The 21,839-nt window shown below is 39.5% G+C and overlaps 1 protein-coding gene across 1 annotated transcript in view; it reads left to right on the plus strand.

Annotated features, from left to right (window-relative positions):
• The first annotated feature begins 8 nt into the window (after positions 1–8).
• The window catches only part of snx29 (sorting nexin 29), a 477,274-nt gene continuing 455,443 nt past the window's right edge, over positions 9–21,839 (plus strand). The window contains exon 1 of the mRNA XM_028814109.2: positions 9–470. Within this exon, the coding sequence (XP_028669942.1) occupies positions 464–470 (7 nt within the window). The 5' untranslated portion in view covers positions 9–463. The remainder of the gene's footprint in view (positions 471–21,839) is intronic.

Genomic DNA, 21,839 nt, shown 5'->3' on the forward strand with positions numbered 1-21,839 from the left:
TGCCGCCACTGTGCGTGTTGCCGTTGGCTCTTTTTATTGCACATTATGTAGTTCTTAAGCCAATGGTCAGTAAAACCCAAAAAAAGAAAAAAAAACAAGAACAATAAAGAAAATATATATCCTCCGGAAGCGAGGTCATCTCCCGCCCCGAGTCCGTCTCCTGCCACTGTCATTTTCACTTTTTGTTTCTCCCCGTTTGGATGCGTTAGAATAGTGGGCCGCGCCAGGGACTTTCCTGGCTCCCTGGACAAGGCAGTGCGGTGTGAGGAGCCGACGCTTCTTGTCATGCGTGCCGCCCCGACGACTCCGCGGCGCAGACATCCCAGCTACTTCCAGACGTGGCGCTCCGGTTTCAGCATGCAGCAGACGGCGCGAGGGTGGCGCTGACCCCACCGGCCGAGGAGCTCTGCAGTTTGTTTTTTTTTAACCTCTGAATAAGGCGGCGTGTGACTGTCGGAACAGAATGAGCGGTAAGTGATGACTCGGACCGACCGACCGACCGGTGTCTTCATGTGCATTGAAATTCTTTTTTTTTTTTCGCTTTCTGTTTTACTTTGCTGCTGTCGGGCGCTTGGGCGGCGCTTCACCATTGTAATGTGTGCTAAACTTTGTGCCCACCCAAACCTGGCAATGGTTTCCGTTGCCTGGGAAAGACCCTCACATCGGCTCAAGTCCATCGGTCCGTCCGTCCGTCCGTCCGTCCACTTGTAACCCGTGCTGACGCGGACAATCCAGACGTGCAGTGTCCTGAACGACATTCAAGTTCACATTTATTATCATGGGCATGTACCGTACGTCGTGTAATGAAATTATTAATGAGATTAACAGTCGGCACTTGACCTGCCCCTAGGGGGAGGGTTGACTTTTTACAGAAGAATAATAATTATATGCATAAATCTTATGGCAAAATCACAAACCTTCTCTCGAGCTCTCCCCAGAATTACAACCAACAAAGAAAACTAAAAAGCAAGAACTTCTGACTTGGATAAAGGTTAAAATAACAGGCCCAGTCCAGTGAGGCACTATAAAAGCATAGGTGTGAAGGAGCCCCAGCTCGCGTTTCTTGACCCAGTTCTGCAGGAAAATGAATTGACTGAAAGTCCTTGATGCAAGTGTGTCACAGAGAGCAGGCAAGTCAAACTCACTACCATCGGTGGGCCGCTTCGACTGCCATACGTGCGTCAGCGGGCCGTCCTGTAACAAATACTATTATACAAAGTTACTACTGTATAGCTTTCTTTCCAATACTGAAAACTTTAAAAAATGTAACACTTAAAGTTTAAAGAAAAGCAGTTTATTTCCATGCAGTCTCCATACAACAGTGTAGAATTAGAGTCTTAGCCTCTTAGCTAAGTCCTTATTATATTCATTATATTATATTCATTGCTTATATAGGAACCTTACAGTGTGAGATTTATTTCTTTTGTCCCGACACTTGGCATCTCTTGTTAGTAACCAGTTCGTCAATATCAGGCTTGAAATCTTGTGCAGCTGCAACTTTTATGAGGGATGAAAGGTGCTCGACGGTAAGTCTTGAGCGATGTGGGGTTTTGGTAGCTTTCATTAACGAAAACAATTGCTCACAAAGGTTAGTGCTTCTGAACATTGACAGTACTCTCGATGCCAACTTACAGATCTGCACATACGAGGGTGGCAGGTAAGCATACAAGCCTGGCACACCAACTTTGTTGTATTTTGCCTTCAGAATAGAATCTGACTGCACTTCAATCAATTCCATTTGGATATTCTCAGGCGCATTCTCAACGTTGTAAGAGAACAGCGCGATGCCCTGTTTGTGTGAACTGAAATCACGAAAATGCTCATTGAATTCATTGCTCAGTAAGTTGGAAAACAAATTCTCCAAAAATCAAATTTTGCTTTACTCAGTTTACTTCAAAGTTTATATTGTAAAATAAGCCGATATGCAAAAAGCCACCTGACCTACAATAATTTTACAAACTCAAAATCACAAAAATATGTTAATAAACAACTCGCCAACTTCTCGCGTCCACTTCAGATCTTCAGCTGTAGTCTGCACTAACTGCTCGTTACAATACTAGCACAAAATTACATGAAACTAGAGCAAAAAAACATGAAAATATGCAGGCTATTACTACTCGTGATGGTCAGTTCTGCCCAGTGGCCAGTCTCAGCAGCCCAGTCAGTAGTGTAGCCTTAGCAGGGGCTGCTCCAGGCTCGTGGCGGCCCTGGGCAGAGAAAGAATCGGTGCCCCCTTCGCCTGGCAATGTCAATATGGTATCTTATGCACAGTGGATGGCCACATCCGTTGCGGACACTGCATAGCCGCCTCGTGCTCATGACACGCTTCTATATACGCGTGTCCGTAACTTGAAAACTAAGTGGCGACCCATGATATTCTCATTATGGCAGAACATTATAATAACTACATATAGCTTACTGCTTCGACTCTAGCGACATTTGTAAATACAGTGTACTAATTAACAAGAAACAGAATGTTTTTCAGCCACATTGCCATCAGCTGTGTCGTTATTTTCTCTTTCTGTTTTATATTCAATATATGTTGGAGTGGCGGCCCCTGGGATTTGGCGGCACTGTGCAAGTGCACAGTTTACACATGCCTAAGGCCACCCCTGCTGCCCGCTGCTGCAGCCTAGCACTTCAGTTGTGATGCTGTGGCTCATTAACTTTGGTCAAGGCTCGTGGCTATACTAGCAGATGACGTTTCCGGTACCATAATGCCATAGAAAAATGCGCTTTTGTCAGAAGGCAGAAGTAAGAAAAGTCAATAAGTAACACCGAAGATGCAGAATGATTCAATCACAAACGATAGTAATCATTTTGTACAAGTTCAGTGCTAACTAGGATCTGTCATGCGGGCCGCATAGATTTCTGTTGCGGGCCGCGTGTTTGACATGCCTGACAAGAGAGGATGTGTGGTATTGTCCATGGTGGCCAGGGCCATCTTAACGCATGGGCACGCTGGGCAGTTGCCCGGTGGCCCTATGCTAATCTATGTATGTTGTGACCTGCTGAGTGGTTGCGTAGGTAAGGGGCCCCAGTGCACTGCTTTGCCCCGGGGCCTATAATGCTGTTAAGATGGCCCTGGCCATCGGTTTTGTCTTCATTCTCCTTTTTACATTTACTGCTTTGGCTGATGCCTTTATTTAAGGTGAGATGCAACATCTGAGATACAAGTGGTTACATTTCTTTTGTTTTTCCGTTTGGAATACAGGCAGGTGCAGCCTACTTGTTCAGGATCATACAGTGACATGACAGTAGTGGGCCTTGAACACATAATCTCAGGGTTTAAAGTCCAAAGCCTTAACCACTAAGCCTGTAATAAAAGTATTCAGAGCCTTTACTGTGGCTCTCCAGATTGTGCTCAGTTGCATTCCTTTGCTATAATTACCTTTGAGATGTGCTTAGAACCTGATTGGTGTCCACCTGTAGCAAAACTGAACTGATTGGACATCGTTTTGGAAAGGCACACGTGTACCTTGGTATAGAAGGTCCCAGAGTTGACTGCCTGTGGCAGGAAGAGAGTACATCCCATAACTGAGCCTGCCTTTTTAATGAGTTATATTGACTTGGTGCGCCTCTCTTGAAGTGAGGTTTCTGGCCCAGCACATCTCGGCATTGAAAATCAGAGTTGTTAAAAATGTGAAGGATGCATCTGTCCCAGGGGTCTCCAACCTTTTTCCTCCCTGAGAGCTACTTTTACAAAATGAAAATGGCCAAGAGCTCCTCATGTTTTCTAATGTTTATTCTCCTAGTCTATTTCAATCCAAACAAACTGAATAAGCTTGTTTTGCCGGAACATTTACAAAATGTTGGTTTCCACAGCTCACATTTTGCATTAAAATATCACAAAAAATATTGAGTTCACCTGCAAATGCATTTTGTATGTCTGTATGCATTTTCTATTGTATCTCGCACTATTGAATTAAAACCTGAATGCTGTTAAAACAATACAATGCAATTCCAAATCCACAGATTTGACTTCTTCATTTGTCATTTTGTCACATGTCACTGTGTCACTTTATTCACAGGTCCAGTTGCATGTGTGATGTGTTTTTTAGTCAGTCAGATGACTGGCACTGAGGTGTGTGGTGGAGTGGAGCCACTCAGGTTGACTCTTCTGGAGTCATTTAAATGTTCGTCTGTCTGTCTTGTTCTGAACTTTGATTTCATGACATTCATGTCAGACTCACAGAGGTATAGAGACCCAAACAAAGCAGACATTTTCAGAGCTGCTTGGTGAAGATTCTTATAGTTATCTGGCTCTACTAAGCTCCAGAAATGCTGAGAATGCTGTTGAGACTTTAACTGTGCATTATTTTGAAGGTTTACTAATATATAATATACAAAATCCAATGTCTGTCCGCAGTTCACAAGAGAACTATGATGGATTTAGATCAGGTTTATTTCTATAATTTGCTTGAACATTCCGGTTGATTTTGCGACTTCTCTCATTTCGCTATGTATCAGAGTTCAACGCAACGGTCTGAAGGGAGGGACCTTCCTCACTTGCGCGCCAGCTTCAGGGTGTGTTCCGTAACTCCATTTAGCTAGCGAACGTGAGAACAATTGAATTCAACTTTGTTTGATATTTAAAATAAAGTGTTACTTAGTTCTTGATGAGTTTGAGTCCGGATATTCTCTTAAGTGTATGCCACATTGAAAAGATAGATTGCAATTCACATTGTGGATCTTGATATGATTTTTTGGAAAGATCGCCCACCCCTAATCTGACTAATCAAGTTTTCAAATTTTATGTAGGATTCATTAACCCTTTGGTAAGCTACTTGGAAAGGGGTTACGAGCTACTGGTAGCTTGTGAGTGACGTGTTGGAGACCCCTGCTCTATCCACATTAAAGCAGCACCGTCTCCTAAATCCCGCGTCACATTATGCGACTAATTATTGAGTATGTCATATTTGCTGAATGTAGTTGCTGATCTCATCAACAGACCATGTCAGTTTATATGACTGAAAATCACTGGGCACATCTACTTTACTGACTGAATGACAAGTAGATGATCCAGCACATGGAGCTCAAAGACAATAAGATTATAGAATGATGACCTCTAAATTAACATAGTAGCAAGGATGACAAATCTCCAGTGGCATCTTAATAGAAACTTAGCTGTGATGGGTGCAGTCGTAAGAATCATCTTGAGGGGAGAAGAAGGAAAAGCAAAGCAGCAAAAGAGAGGTCCAGGAGGAGGATACCTTGGTTCAGAAAAATGGATGAATTCACACATCAAGATTCAAAGATCTTTATTTGTCACATGCACAGTTATGCAAGTACAACATGCATTGCAATGTGCCCCAAATAGGCCCATAGGAATGTACAGTAAATTAACAAAAAGATAATTTTAAATTTTATTTAATTTAAAAAGAATTAAGAATTAAATTAATAAACATAAAATTAAAAGTGTAGAACTAGGGCGATACAATATATAGGCTAAAAAGTACATATCCAAAGCATTACAGTTTTAAACAAAATCCAAACTGGGTGCACAAATGTAACAGAATAAACTATCTATGTACTGTAAGGTGCAGTGTGGTAGTTTGCTGGTTAAATTTTCTTAATGACATAGCAGCAGCTGAGAAACAATGAAGTAGAGAATTCAGTCAGTCTTCGTATAGTCATACAATACACAGCATGCAGTGCCAAAAACTGACCTGCACTAAACACGCTGACCCCAAATAGTAACCAGTCTATCAAGTCTAGCCATGTATAACACCTACTACTTGGGAATGTCTGGGATTTGATGTTAAATTGCTGTCTGATATTCTCGTCCCAATAGCAAAACCAAAAATATTGTATACCAAGAGGCCCTGTGATACCAAAGCTATCGATATAAATTCTTTTCAATACAAATGATTACATTTTTTTATATATAAAAAATAAACGCACACACACTGTATGTACACGAACCTTAGAAGTTTCAAATTCTGTCCTGCAAGCTAAAAGGCGCCTGGCTTTTTAAACTAAATATGCGTGTTGCAAAGTTAAGAGACATTTAACAGGCATTTCAAATATGACTGGCATTTTAACATTCTAGAGATTAACGAAATTTCACAATATGTACACAATGCTATATTGGAAAAATGAACATCAATGTCATGAACAGGTTTGTGTCTCTGGTGCTTGTGGCACAGCGAGAACTGCATTGTGAGAAATTTACAACTGTTAAAATAGTTCCTACAGTTTTTAAATTAGTATATAAGTAAGTCATTGCATATGTGTTTAATAATTAAAGTCCATACTTGACTCATTTATTGTTATAGTATAATTATTTATTAATGGTTAAGAAAAAGATGCTGTTGCATTAAAATGCCGCCCTAACCAAACTGCTGCATGAGCCAATCACCTTGTCACCTCCTCCCATGTAAAATGTCGAAGTGTCTATGAATCTGGGAAAACTAGCATATGTGTTAATGAAAACATTTAATGTCAAATTTAAAAAATGCTTGTTGTAAGAAATGGTTTACTTATGAAACTTTTTTTTTATTAAAAGCTAGTAAGAGCAATGCTATCAGTAATTGGTGAGCAATTTTATGTTGTTGTTGTGATTGTTGATCCAGTCTGCAGTTTGCTCACCTCTGATTGTAAGAGGTGGTGCTGTTACCATCTGCATCAAAAGTTTAAGATGTGTTGGTGGGGGGTTTTTGATTCTCTGGTAGTGCAGAACATTATTCGATTGCATTTTATTCTCCTGGGCTGTTGAGTATTTTTGTAGTGTTATTAACAGCATTGTTAAAAGTACTGTGTGATACGTTTTAATTTCAAGAAAATAGAAGTTACCTTCATTTTACTTTCTTCATTTTTTTCTTTGTTTTTCTGCTTCAGTTCATTAACATGTATTTTGTAGTACATGCTTGTCCCAAAAACGATGCTGCCAAGCTACACGTTTCTTCATGTTGCATAGTTTTCTCTTTTGGGTTTCACTTCCAGTTAGGTGGTGTGGCAGAAATGTGAAGTAATCCATTAAAGCCTGGACTGAAGCAGGGCCCTGCATTGACAGGAAGCCACTGAAAATAACAGCAAGTTTGATATGTTTGAAACTTTGGTATATGTTAAAAGAAAAAGTCACATATAGAAGTATTTTATCATGGTTTTATTTGGGCCCCTTGCCTACCTTTATCTATCATTAGGTTCAGGGATTGACTTAACACAAATGTTTTTGTTATTTGGGAGATAAATTCTGCACTGGCTAAGCACTTCCAAGCCTGGGATCAATTTTTGTTTTCATCAGTCCTGTTGTCAGAAGGCCAGATGTTCTGTTAAACTGTTTTTTGTGGATCGCTTTTTTTTATACCATGCATGCTTATGCTATGATGGTAGCAGACATTGTAAGAAGTCTCACTCCAGTAAAAGTAAGGGAGATCAAGAAACTGAAGTTTCAGAAGGAGGAGGAAGACTTGAGACAAAAGGAAAATGGGAGCGGAAAGGATCAGGGAGAGGAATTTGGGAACATAATGCCAGAGGACCGCAGCGGCAGAAGAGTCCCAGAACTTGTGGAGGAGAATGTTAACGACTTTTCTGTTAGTTTTGTATTTTTGTACATCTGGAAGTACTCAGAGCCTTACTTAAGTGAAGAGTCAGAATAAATTGTATTGTTTTTAAACATTTATGAATCACTTAAGGATACAATGCCTAGCAGCACAAGTACACACCGTATATGCACAAAGTACACTTGTGTACTCAAAATATAACTGATCACGTTCAAATTTTGTTATTGCTTTTTGTAGTAGGTACTTCAGTCTTACTGTATTTATGTATCTGATTAACAGTAAAAAAGGAAGATGCAAAGTAGCAACACATACATAGAAGAGTTGACTAAAAACCTGAGAAAAATTAATTATGCAGTGTTTTTATAGGTGTGGCAGGCTTATATGGTGTCTTCTAGGGTTATTCAAACTTTTGGGTTTCTTTAAAGTGGCATCCACCAGTCCTGACAGATGGGTTTTTGATCAGCAGTTAATCAGTTTTTAAAAAGACATCACCTATGACAATAGGATTTCCAGGCTTTGACCTCTGCTCTCATTTAAAGAAACCATTTCTGGGCTGTGATTATTGTATCTGTTTGCTTTCAGGTTTGCCTGTTTTGTTGTGTTTTTTGTTTTGCTTTAAGTGTTGTTCAATCCTTTTTTGAAACCATTTAGTACATTTTTAAATATGAAGAAATTTTGTTTTGTTGGTCCTAGCACCAGAGATTTTAATTTGTTTTTGTTTTCTTTTCCTCTTTTAGTGGACATTATTCGTGTTTTAATATACAAAGCTTTTGCCTTGTTTTTGGCCTATGCAGGCCAGAAGCCTGTCCTTTAAGTTGGTGATGAGGTCAACTCATTGGTTTCAGACCTGTGAAGAAGGCATGTCTTTGTGATACTACCACTCAGTAATATTAAAATACAATCATATCAGACTCGGATTCAGAAACTGAAAGAGCAGTCTTGTGGTTTAGACTCCAGTTCCTTAACCGTTGCCACAATGCCTGTAACAGAGAAGAGAAACAAATGTATAGATAAGAAAAAAAGGACATGAGACTAGATCAACGTTTTCAATGCTCCTATGAGCACTAGCACTGTTGGTGTGATAATAAGGAAATGCTGCCTGCAAAAAGATTTCCATCAAAAACTGTCATCTAAAAATAACACGGGATTGGGAGTAAAACCACTGAGAAGCACAGGCTTTGATGAATTGTATGGGATTGTGGCAAAAATAAAATTGTTTACTCAAAAATGATTGCCTTTTGTGTACTTTAAACAGTTTTCTGAATGTATGAGAGTAAATAAGCTTCATTTTCAGAAAAGTTCTTAAGCTTGTATAAGAGCAAAACTGAGTTTTTACCTAAAATTCTAGTACTAGGGTGTTGTACCGTGTTAGCCATTATGAATGTAGAGAAAAGCCAAGCAAAATGACATCTTTTATTGGCTAACTAAAAAGATTACAATATGCAAGCTTTCTTTCCTGAAGAAGGGGCCTGAGTTGCCTCGAAAGCTTGCATATTGTAATCTTTTTAGTTAGCCAATAAAAGGTGTCATTTTGCTTGGCTTTTCTCTACCTAAAATTCAAAACACTTGCGCAGTGGGTAGCGCTGCTGCCTCGCAGTTGGGAGACCTGGGGACCCGGGTTCGCTTCCTGGGTCCTCCCTTCGTGGAGTTTGCATGTTCTCCCCGTGTCTGCGTGGGTTTCCTCCGGGCGCTCCAGTTTCCTCCGACAGTCCAAAGACTTTCAGGTTAGCTGGATTGGCGATCCTAAATTGGCCCTAGTGTGTGCTTGGTGTGTGGGTGTGTTTGTGTGTGTCCTGCGGTGGGTTGGCACCCTGCCCGGGATTGTTTCCTGCCTTGTGCCCTGTGTTGGCTGGGATTGGCTCCAGCAGACCCCCGTGACCCTGTGTTCGGATTCAGCGGGTTGGACAATGGATGGATGGATAGTTTGGCCTAAACCTAACACCTTCCATGCTGCATGAAACACTAATCCCAGAGCAAAGTCTGATGGTGGTAACATCATGGAGTTATTCTTATTATTGGGAAATGGATAACTTGTTAATGTTGAAGGACCAAATAGATTTAAAAAACTGCTAGTTAGTTTGTATTAGTCAGCTCAAAAACTGAAGTTTCCTACTTTTGTCATACATTGTGCAGAAGGAAAGAATTGTAATAAGGTTGAAATATCAATGTGATGGGCGTTGTTGAGCACAATTAAATGATTTTCAAGATGATGTCTGTGTGTGTTTTGGATGAAGTAGTTAAAATAAAAATTGTCACTCTTATTACAGATGTTAATTACTAAAATCCTGTGGGTTTTGTTTTCAAACCTTTCAATTATGCAATAATTTTGCCTACCAAAGGAAACTGTTTTGACATTTTGAGGCATTGAAACTTTTTCCACGAAAGTACTTTTTGTGAAAGTGGTTGTGAATAAAAACTTCTGTTGTATTTGTTTTGAAACATATTTTGATGTTTTCATCAATTTTTAAGCAATGGAATAAGTCTTGCAAATCACCAGTAAGCGATTTGTCCACCTGGTGTTACCCCTCTGCCAGTGTTGGTTTTGCTAGTAATAAGTGAAATGTAGAAAGTTGATGTGTTACTGAGTGTTCTTGGAGCATGTACTTTAGAAAGTTGCATGAAGCCTCATGCCAAATTTTTTATATGAACAACCAGCAAATGATCTGGTATTCAACCCCCATTGCTAGCACAAATGAGACCAGCAGTAATTTTAGACAATTACTATAGAAAAGTGCATTAGTCAGTGAATGTTAGGTTAGAATGAACAGTTTTACATACGTCAGGGATGTATAGTTTGAAATACAGTATGAGTTACTTGAATGATGTAAACTTTGTCTAAACGCTGGGGAAGCCTACATGTCGCCATGTCAAAGCTGCATTCAAACAAATAGACATATCAGCCATGTGAAGGCTCTGGGCTAAAGATCAGCCTTTCTGATGCTACTTCAGAAGATTTAAGCCAGCACATGTCGGAACTAGCTTGAGTCAGTTAGACTTTGATTTATTATAAGTGCCTTGAAATGTATCTTCTGCAAGAACTGTGTCAACCGGAACTTTTGTTTAAATGGATATTCAACCCAAAAGTACATTTTTTATTTGTCTCTTACCCCATGTAGTTTGTAGTGATGAGCGAGAATTTTTTTAATCTTATTTTTTCCATTTCGAATGAAGATATTACAAGGTTTCTGATGTAAGAAAAAAGTCAGCAAAAAGTCAATGGAAAAAAATGTTAACGTGAGTCAGATTGCATAATCCACATCAGGTTGTCCAGTCATTTACTCACAATGTCAGTCAGAAACACATTTATTTTTACTGTAATATTGTTAAATAAACTAGAAAATGCTCATGAAAACAGAAATGCAACTCAGGTGGGAATGAACATTTGAATTATAAACCTTCCTGTCTCATTCATTGGTCAGGAGTCCAGCCCAGTAACAACCTAACCCTAAGTCACATAATATCAACAAAAAGTATGCACCGAGAGACATGTACAACTAAAGTTTAAAAGTTAAAGAAAAGCGAGTGAAAACCTTGTTAGGAAGAGAGTCTGTGTCTTACTTCTGCATACTGTATCTGAGAGAAACTAACAATCTGAAGGTCATTTCTCCGCTAAGTAATCCTGAGGTACTCCTGTTGTCGATATGAATATAAGTGTATCTACAGGAGGCAGGTCTACAATACCAATGCTCGTTTGTGTTCGAGAGTGTTTAATTTTCATTCATGAGAATTTTCAAGAAGTGTATTTTTACTCTTGAATATATTTACAAAGTACTGTTAAAATGCATGTGTTTAGGACCTTTGTGAGCATACAATTGGATGACTTGACATGTGGATTTGGTGGACACAATTAACATGAGATTTTATTCAAGGATGCTTTTGATACTGTTTGTTGTTGTCCAGTGTTTGTGACCATAGATCCATATTGTATCAGAAGCTAACTGCATGAAAATATGAGATTAAAATGTTTTTTCAGCCATCACTACAAACTACATGGGTTTAGTAGCATATACAAAACATACTTTTGGGGTGAAGTATTCCTTTATTAACCCTGTTTGTTTTTCTTAGTGCCAGTAATATTCTGTCTCACCTTCACCACCTTGTGTAGGGCTTTACAATCTTGAGCAGAGCAGGTGCTGTAAATGGTCAAATCGTTTCTTTGGACTTAACTGTCTGTCACAAAATCTGATTCATGTATGAAACTGAGGCCACTGATCTGACCACCTAAAGTCTGCAGAGGCAAAAACAAGTCCAGTAGACTCTCTGCATTTTGACTGAAACCCTCAAGTAAATTAGATCTATTATGGAGACACAGGGTAGAACCTAATTGAAAATTTCTGTCATGTTGCAAATTGAACCAAAAAATTACCTTAAAACTGGTTGAAAGGATTATTTGGGAAAACAGCACATCAGAGCCATCCTCAGTATGGTGCATGCAATCGACTGGACTAGTTCAGAGTTAAGCAAAGTTATTCAAGAGAACAACAGGTTTACCTGTGGCTTTTGTTTGTCATGATTGATTGATGAGAGAGAGAGAGAGAGAGAGAGTCGGAACTCCTAAACTTGCCTCCACTGATTGTTTAACACTGTCATGGACCCGATTGTTTGACGCCGTCATGGACATGCTGCAAATCTTCAGCTTGCTGTATTTCAGCTCTTGCCACCAAAATGGTGGAGCTGCCTCTTCATAACAAATGGAACTTCTTGTTTCATTTCAGATTTTCAAAAACAACAAGGGGGCAACCCTCAAGCTTAATTAAAATCTGCAATTCTGACAAGCTGATACCTGGTGATGCTTATCTGTTTCCTTACCATTAAAGTGCTGTCACATTTAAAACGTTCATTCTTATATTTTGTCAGTATCATTTTTCATTTTAGTGTGTTTTTTTTTTTGGTTTAAATGTGATGCATCTGTTGGAGATCATAGATAAAACGATCCTTTAATGGACTGATGCCCTGTGATGCCCTGCCTGATGCTGCTTGGATAGGCTCTGGTTCCTCTTGAAATTATACTTGTCTTAAGCCGCTAAGGGCCACTAAGTGCATGCAGCATTGTAAAGTCCTTGAACAGCAACACAAATAAAATATGGTGTCAAATATTTAAAGAAATTAGTAGTGGTCATGGTCAATCATCAGGTCCTCCTTACCATCCTCCCTGAGCTTTACATCACTGAGACTGCACTCAGTTGATTTGAATCCTAAGTCTCCAGCAGAACCTACCATGTTTCCTGGTGAGGAGCCTATAAGCATTGGGATAACACAAGGATTGGTCTTCGGTCCTATTCTCCCTTTCCTCTTTTTTTTTTTTTTTTACACCTCCTCACTAGGTCCCATCTTCAGTCCCATGGTTTCCCGCATCTGTGCTATTATGATGATATGCAGCTTTACCTGTAGTTCCCTCCAGAGAACCTCCAGCTATAGAATCTCTGCATGTCTCAGCGATATTGCAATCTGGATGAAGGAGCAGCATCTTCAGATAAACATGTCAAAGACGGACCACCTTGTTATCTCTGTTCGTCAATCTGCTAAGCACTGCACCTCCATTCTGCTTGGATCACTATCGCTAACACCCGCCGGTTTGGTACACAGTCTTGTGGTAGTGATGGATGACAAGCTGTCCTTCGCTGATTGTGTTGCAACTGTCCGTCAGTTTTGCAGATTCACTCTGCACAACATTTGCGAGATCATATCTCACGGAGTATGCAGCACATCTTATTGTCCAGGCTTTGGTCTTGTTAATGCTGGACTACAGCAACTCTCTACTGGCAGGTGTACCACCATGTGTCATCGAGCCACTGCAGATCAATCTAATGTAGCCTCACATCTGGTGTTCAACATGACATTCCTGTTCTTAGGTCATTACATTGGCTCCTTGCGGCATCCCATATTAGGTTCAGATCCTTGATACCCGGCTACAGAGTAGCCATTGGGGCAGCACCTGTATGTATGGAGACACTTGTGAGGTTGTCTTCTTCTTTTTGCCCACTCTGTGTGGCATCAAATCTCAATCCTGACTCTCTTCAGTTGTAACTCTTAGCTGATGTTCACTCGATTATTTTGGCCTCTTTTGTAAGTCACTTTGGTTAAAAGCATCTGCTAAGCAAATTAATGTCAGTGTAGTATAAAAACAAATTAATAAAATTGCAGCCAAAGCAGATACTTGGATGATTTAGGACATATTCCAGAGAAATTGTCACTGTGCATAACCTCAAAATCTGGTAAAACTATGAAGAATGGTACATGGAACAAGTAAAAGAAGTACATTGGAATGAACAGCAGCCATCCCATCAACCGCCTCTTCTCTGCATTGTGGTCAGGTGAACGCTAAGGCTGCCTAAAGTCCAGTTCTGAGGGTCTGAGGAGGAGCTTTTTCTTACCTTCCATCCGCATCTTAAGTAAGGAAAAGGTCTACAAATGTGTGATGCTCGGTTGTTAGCTCTCTCACATTAAGTTATTTAAGTTATTAGCATTATTTATTAATTACTATTATTTATGACATAATTATTATTGATTTTTGAATTTATAAACTTAGGGATTATTATTGTCCCTTTATATTCATCTCAAGGCACAGTCATTGGAGTTGAGCAGTTAAGCATTTCACTGCACATTGTACTGGTTATATAATTTGAATGTCATTTTCTAACCCTCTTAATCCAGACCAGGATTACGGTGCTGGAGCCTATCCCAGCTAGCACAGGGCACAAGACAGGAACAAACCCTGAACACAGCACCAGTCCATTACAGGTTGATCACACACCAAATAGACACTAGGGCCAATTTAGCGTTCACTTCACCTGCAAGTCTTTGGACATTGGGAAGAAGTTAGAGCACGTGGAGGAAACCCACACGGATATGGGAAGAACATGCAAGTTCCATGCAGGGAGAACCTGGTAAGGGAACCCCAATCTTATAACTGCAAGGCAGCAGTGGCACCACTGTGCCACAGTACCGCCCTCATAACATTAAAGGCGTAGTACCCTTATGTCTGTACTATCTGTGTGAGCAGGTGCACCTGTTGAAACACCTAATAGAAGGGGCAGGCACTTAAAAATCCACATAGGGCAGGCGTCCTGTTGGTACTTCAATTAATATTGAGCTTTAGATACAGGCGCGCCAGTCCTGTTGTGGGTAAGGCATCATTTTTTCTTTTATTTTTTTCTTTTAACAGTGTATATTATTTAACATTTGTTGAGTCTGGCAGTCATACTTAACGCTTTTTTTTTATGTAAAGGTCTTATGACATCTGATTCACAGCATGACGAGTAATTTGTTTTCTATATTTCTGTTCAGCTGATGTATGGAAATTCCATCGTCACACAGCTGCTTAATAGCAAATGCAGTGATATCTAGAAGTGTGTCTTTTGGCACAATATTGTCACAGGAAAATTATAATGTCAAAACATTACTTATAAGCTACATAAGTAATTTACTGTGTCCCCTTGCAGGGGATTGTAGAGAAAATATTTTATAAACTTAACTGAACCACACTTGTTTTAACAAACGGTGTAGCACAAAGTTGAAAAACACATGAATTAATCCATTATGATAGCTAATATAAAACACAAAAAAGATGCAAGACTAACATACGTGCATGTGTCACCAAAGAGTATTTTTTTCCCGATTAAAATGATTGTTTGTAGACTTGACAAGCTTTTTCACGAGTGTTTTTAATTTGTGACTTTGTGTCATGCCACAGGTACGTGGCTGTTAATGACCTTTATCTTGATGTGGTTTAGGGCTTCTCTGAGAGTGAGAAATGTATGGAATTATACTGGGAGAACTGATGCATTAATTTGAACTTTACATTTATCATTGATCTGTGGTACAGATTAACTAAAGATATGAAATATAAGGAAACAATACTGTGGCTGCCTAGCTACTAAGTTATGAATTATCTTGGAAGACTATAATGATGCCTGAAGTTGTACTTTTATCTGACTTCTGGAGAAGAAATTCTGACTGGTGTGATGGAGTGCACTTGCTCCAGAATGTGACTCTTTATCCTTTTTGTGTTCTGTCTGTGTCAGTCATTCTCGGCTTATGCTCTCTGACTGTGTCCTTGCTGTGTTTTGTGGTAATTGAGCAGAAAAGTGGTGTGTGTCTTGTTGCAGCACACTGTGTACATTTTGTGACAGTGTACTGTAATAGGAGTGCTCCCTCTCCGAAGAGAATAAATGGTTTATGATTTAAACTTTCTCCTGCTCGATTTTTCTTAGAGGTTTTGGGTCACCCTGGGGATGACAGTCATTATTAGCGCAGTGGTAGTGCTGCTGCTTTGCAGTAAGGAGACTGTGGAAGGTTGTGGGTTCGCTTCCCGGTTCCTCCCTGTGTGGATAGCGCTTTGAGTACTGAGAAAAGCGCTATATAAATGTAATGAATTATTATTAATTATTATTATTATTATTACCTCACTTTGTAGAGAAGAGCTGCACTCTAATTTCCATATTGCACAGTTTAGGTGTTAAGATTGTCTTTTTGTGTAATGGACAGTTTCACCCTCTTTGGGGCTCATCTTTTGATCAGAATCACAAGCCAAAAGAGTTGCACGCCCAGAGAGTATACATAAATGCATAGGAGTGACGGAGAGCGAGCTGCACTACACTAGATTTGAAGGGATTATGTTAACTTGGCTAACTGGACATCGATTAGGTTCTTGTCTCTCATATTATTATTGATGCCCGATTATACCCATCAGAGTAGGCAAAAGGTCAGCTGGTGATCATCCTAGCCATTGGGTTAATAGCTAGGTGAAGTTGGACATTTTCTAAATCAGATGGTACCCAGTAGAGTCTGCAGCGATATGTCCCTTTTCTCAATTAACTCTACTGTTATTAAATTAAATTCTGAAAGATGGCAGATTATCACCCACCAGATTGTGGTACAAACATAATTTCCAATTTTTGTCCAGTTTGAATTGCACTTTGGAATGAGTAGTGGTGGAGGAAGACGGAGCTATAGATTCTGCATGTATGTCTTTGTTTCCATCTTGGGACCCTGCTACTCTTGGGCTGGTGTAACCACAAGGGGGTGCCACAGAGCCCCAAGCCGCAGACTCAGCAATACAGCACAAACTATAGGAATAAACCAAGAGATTTCTATTCCTCCTTAAGCACCTTTCCAATAATCGGCCATAAATACAATTATAATCACAATGAACCAATAAATCTTCCTCCTTCTGTCCTCCAGTTGAATGTTGCCCCCTGCATCCTGGCTCTGACTTGACCATGTCTGGCAGTGGGCTTCCTTTTATATAGGACCTGGGGGTGTTTCTGGTGCCACGTCCTATCCTCTGGGGAAACGGTTCTGGGCCAAACGAAAAGTAGGGAGGTCCTCCCCTGACAGCGCCCTCTATTGATATGTAGAGACTCTGACAGGGCTGCTCTTCCACACTCCAATTCCCAAGCATCCCTGTAGGTGTCCTGAGTGGGCTCCCACATGAGGTCCGCTGCCACCTAGCATATGGGAGATGGAACAACTCGTGATTCCCAGCTATTGTGGGTCTGTCTATTTTTTCCTGCTGGTTGGACACAGTTATTTCTCTGGTCCACTAGCCAATATGCTTTCGCCGTCGCTCTGTCTCACCTGGGACGCCCTTTCTCCTCCTACACTGGGTGTTAAAAACAAATTACAAAAAATCTTCACTTAAACGCAGTTTCCAGTGGCAAATTAACATATACCAGGAATGTGCAGAAATGATGTCTACTTGAAAAATACCAAACTCATCCTTGAAGGGAGTTTTATTACAGATTGCCTTGTGTGCCATTGAAAGCAGTGCCCCTTTGGTCCAAAAATTGCAAATCCATATTTTAATTTCAATTTCAACATGAAATGACAAGTTTCAAATGGGTGTTATGCCTGCTTTAACATGTTTTTAAATTTTTTGTTTCTGAAATATTGACACACAGCGTTGTTACTGTGTTCTGAAAAAATGAAGTTCCCCACCAGTTGTCTAGTTTGCTGTCTTGGCAAACTTTAACATTGACAGATAGCCTATTGGAAAATTACATGGGAAAGCAATTTAAAGAGTTGAAGCACGAGAACATCTTAACTATATTATTTCAATAATAGTGTTTGTCAGGCTGTAGTTTATTTGGTGTATTTTATAGAAAAACCACTAAAAACAATACTCCTTATTGATTTATCCTCCCTAGCAGTGTACATTTTTCTTCTTTTAGGAAAGCTTGGTACTGTTCTTTTTGTTTTCTATTTCTTATTAATGAAATTTAGTTTGCTTCAGTTTGTAGCTAACAACATTTTCAGAACTTGTAAATAAAAAATATACCCCTAATTAGTACAGTAATCCCTCCTCCATCGCGGGGGATGCGTTCCAGAGCCACCCGCGAAATAAAAAAATCCGCGAAGTAGAAACCATATGTTTATATGGTTATTTTTATATATTTCAAGTCCTTATAAACTCTCCCACATGATTTATAAATATTCCCCGTACAGTTATACAGCATAAACCCTTTATATTCTCTTAGTTATTAGATAAGATTCGTTGAAATTATGTATGTAAACACAGTTTATATACTACTCACAAACATACATATCGTATATCATTCCTTCAACATGTCCAACAATTTTACCTTTTCAGCAATTGTTAGCATCTTCCGTTGGCGCTTCGGCATGGCCCCAGAAGCAATAGCAGGAGAAGATCGCTTTGTAGACATAACGAAGAGCTTGACTACAGTACGCACAAAGAAAAACGTTGATGCTGAATGAGTGAGAGGAGATGAGATGCTGGCTTTAAGCGAAATCGAATTCTGCGCTCCCTGTCACTGAGCCAGTCAGCACCCAGGAGCTTAACCGCGTGCTCTGATTGGGTATCTTCTCAGCCATCCGCCAATAGCATCCCTTGTTTGAATTCAAATGGGCAATTCAACTGAGGAAGCACACGTACTGTAGACTGCAGACATCCGCGAAGCAGTGAAAAATCCGCGATATATATTCACATATGCTTACATTTAAAATCCGTGATGGAGTGAAGCCGCGAAAGATGAAGCGCGATATAGCGAGGGATCACTGTATATTCAAAAGTATGTAAGGAAGCAGCCTGTGCTTTATTCACATCTAACTTATTAGTATGGATATTGATGGTTCCTTTACTTCTTCATCATGATATTCATCACGTGTTTTGTTTTTACAGTCGGAGTGCAGGCAGACTCGAAATTAATTTAGGACCAGTGGTTTTAAGTGCTGCGCCTTAGCCATTACAGCACACATGTTCTATTGTTTCATCTGTTAGTGTGTTATATGTTAAGGTGCGTATCATATCAAATGTCTTCTGCTTAACTGTCTGGTTCATCAATTAATTAATGGAGAGATAAAGTTGAATTTCCATTTTTAATCAGTTTTTGCCTTGTTCTTTGTATAATTTAACAAATATGTATTTATATGTGTACCAGTATTGAGTAATTAGTATAATGTATACTTGTATTTCAACTGAGATTTGTTCACAGCACTCTGAACTTGCACTCAGTGAAGAACTCGATACAAAAATAAGTTGTATTTTTGTAATGCATTCTTATTTAAAAGGGAATTCTTTATACACCATTCCACCAGTGTCTACTGATATGTAGGAAAATGTATTGAAGGGATATACACTGATGCTTAACTAAAGCCTATGAATGAAGAATGCCTTGTTCAACATTTTAAATGGCACATATAAAAATGTGGCGGCACGGTGGCACAGTGGTAGCGCTGCTGCCTCGCAGTAAGGAGACCTGGGTTTGCTTCTCGGGTCCTCCCTGTGTGGAGTTTACATGTTCTCCCTGTGTCTGCATGGGTTTCCTCTGGGTGCTCCGATTTCCTCCCACAGACCAAAGACATGCAGGTTAAGTGCATTGGCGATCCTAAATTGTCCCTAGTGTGTGCCCTGCCCGGGAATTTGTTCCTGCCTTGCTCCCTGTGTTGGTTTGGATTGGCTCCAGCAGACTCCCATGACCCTGTTTTAGGATATAGCGGGTTGGATAATGACTGACTGACTGACATATAGAAATGAAATTGCATTACTTGTGTTTACCCACATAGGGATGGGAATCACTGAGATGTACACTGGTCAAAGTTTAACTGCTCTTTGTTTGTTACATTTTAACATGCTGTTGCATCCAATGATCAGAAAAGGTCAACCGAAAAGAAAGGGTGCAGTCACATTTCTGAAACCTCTTGATGACATTAAAATTTGAGAAGAGAATTTCCAGAAGATAAAAATATCTTTTTTGAATATGAAAAGTAGTAGTGTTGGTGGTTTTTTTTCTTCTTTTAAATGACTTAATGAGCATTGTGATAATAAAAAAAATAAAATCAGATGTGAGTGTCAGTAGGCTTTGCTCCTTAGAAACCAACTACAGGTAAAATTCCGGTACAATGAAGTGCCAGGGACCTAAAAAATATTTCGTTGTAATGAAAATTTCGTAGTAATGAGATTCTGTATTTGTCGCTAAAGTTCTTTCTTTAACTTGTGTCCAGGTATTTGCAATCATTTCAATAGCTTCTTTCTCATTCATTTTAATCTCCTCTTGTATTCAAGTTATGCTACATGAGTATTTTTCTCAGCATTTCCTTGCGATAATACACTCTCAGGGTGCGAATGATGCTCAAATCCAATGGCTGAAGCACTGCTGTGCAATTGGGTGGGAGAAATTCAATGTGAACATTATCTAAATGTGGAAGCATGTTGTGGGCAGCACAGTTCTTAATCAGTAGCTGAATTATCCTTCTTCATATTGTCAGTTTTCTGAACTGTTTTAGGACCCAAAACGGAATTTTACCTGTATTCTGTAACATTTCAGTAATTATTTTCCGCTCTGATGCGGATCTTTCTGATCATAAAATATATAGGTCATTACAGTAGCAATTGATGAAAAGAATTCAGAATTAATTACAGTTTTATGGTATTTGAGGGTTCCTTTAGAGTGCCTTTTTCTCTTGCACAATTTGGCTCAAAAAACTAATAAACACATTGTTATCTCATAACGGACTTAAGTTTCCAGTTTGGTATTTTTCTGCCTAGTAGTTTTAGCTCTGAACCATCGTTAAGAAACGGTGACACAGTCAGACAGACTGATTGACTGACTGACTGACACCCATCATGGAGATACCGATGTTTTCAGTATCGGGGCCCTAAAACGTTGAGATCCGTCAAAAAAACGAAGATCGAAATTTTTGACGAATCTAAAGCTTTTGCTCCTTCTCCATAGATGATTGGTTATGGAGGGCGCAAAGGAAAAAATGAAAGGAACAAAAAGCATCTTTTGTTGTGAATTAGCTGCTCTAAGCTTGTTGAGTTGGACTGCAAGGAATAGAGCACAGCCAGCTTCCCAGTTTGCAATCAACATCCAATATACTTGCAGTATAAGCTTCACTGTTTGTTGGTCACTTCCGTTCTGGTTTGACTTTGCTTTCTTTTCATGCGGTTATGTGTTGCTTGAATTGGTTTTTTTTGCCAGTCTGTGATTAGAAGATTCTTGTGTTTTTTTTGTACTTATTTGGATGATCTGCCACATTAGTTTTTTGCCTCTTTGACCTCTGATTATCAGATTGTTGCTTATATTAATTTTGCTCCCCCTTTTTGTATATAATATGTATATAGTATGTATGTATATAAAGAAAAAAGGTTGAAGGTCAATTCAGTGCTGAAAAGGAAAGAAGGTTAAAGACACAACGTTTCAGCTGTGTAGCCTTCATCAAGTGTGCTATATATATATATATATATATATATATATACAGTATGTGTGTGTGTTTGTATAATATAGTGGTCTGTAGGAGGTCTCAAACATAGTTGACCACAACTTAGGGTGTTCTCACACATGCAATCTGCTCTGTGCCCAAGCACGTTTGACCGCATACAACCTGTGACAGTGTGGGTTGGCTCCTTGCTTCCTGTTGCATTCAGGGGCCTGTTGAACCTGACACCACCAATAGTCATGACCAGGATTTGCCAGCGAATGAGGAGACTCAATCAAAGCAAGGTTAAGTTACAAAAGTGCAGAAGTGCTTTTATTAAAACAATTCAAAAACAAAAGTGTCCAAACAAATAGTGCAGTCCTTCTATAAATGTTCAATAAATAAATAAGCCATAAAAACGACAGTGATGTGGAGGTTAAAATCCCAAATTAGAAAATGTGGTAAAACAAGGCTAAAACAGAGACAGAAAACTCTTTAAAAAGCAAATCCTTGATGTGTCCCTTCAATTTCGACGTCTTCTCTTCTCATCCCATATGGGGCCTTGCAGCAGAAGAGTCACCCTGCCAACAGACACAGCTGACCTTCCACAGGTCCGGGTCCCTGCCGTCCCAGGGCTACAACAAGATAGATAGATAGATACTTTATTAATCC

This window comes from Erpetoichthys calabaricus, chromosome 11 (genome assembly GCF_900747795.2).
Source record: "Erpetoichthys calabaricus chromosome 11, fErpCal1.3, whole genome shotgun sequence".
Classification (NCBI taxonomy): Eukaryota; Metazoa; Chordata; class Cladistia; order Polypteriformes; family Polypteridae; genus Erpetoichthys; species Erpetoichthys calabaricus.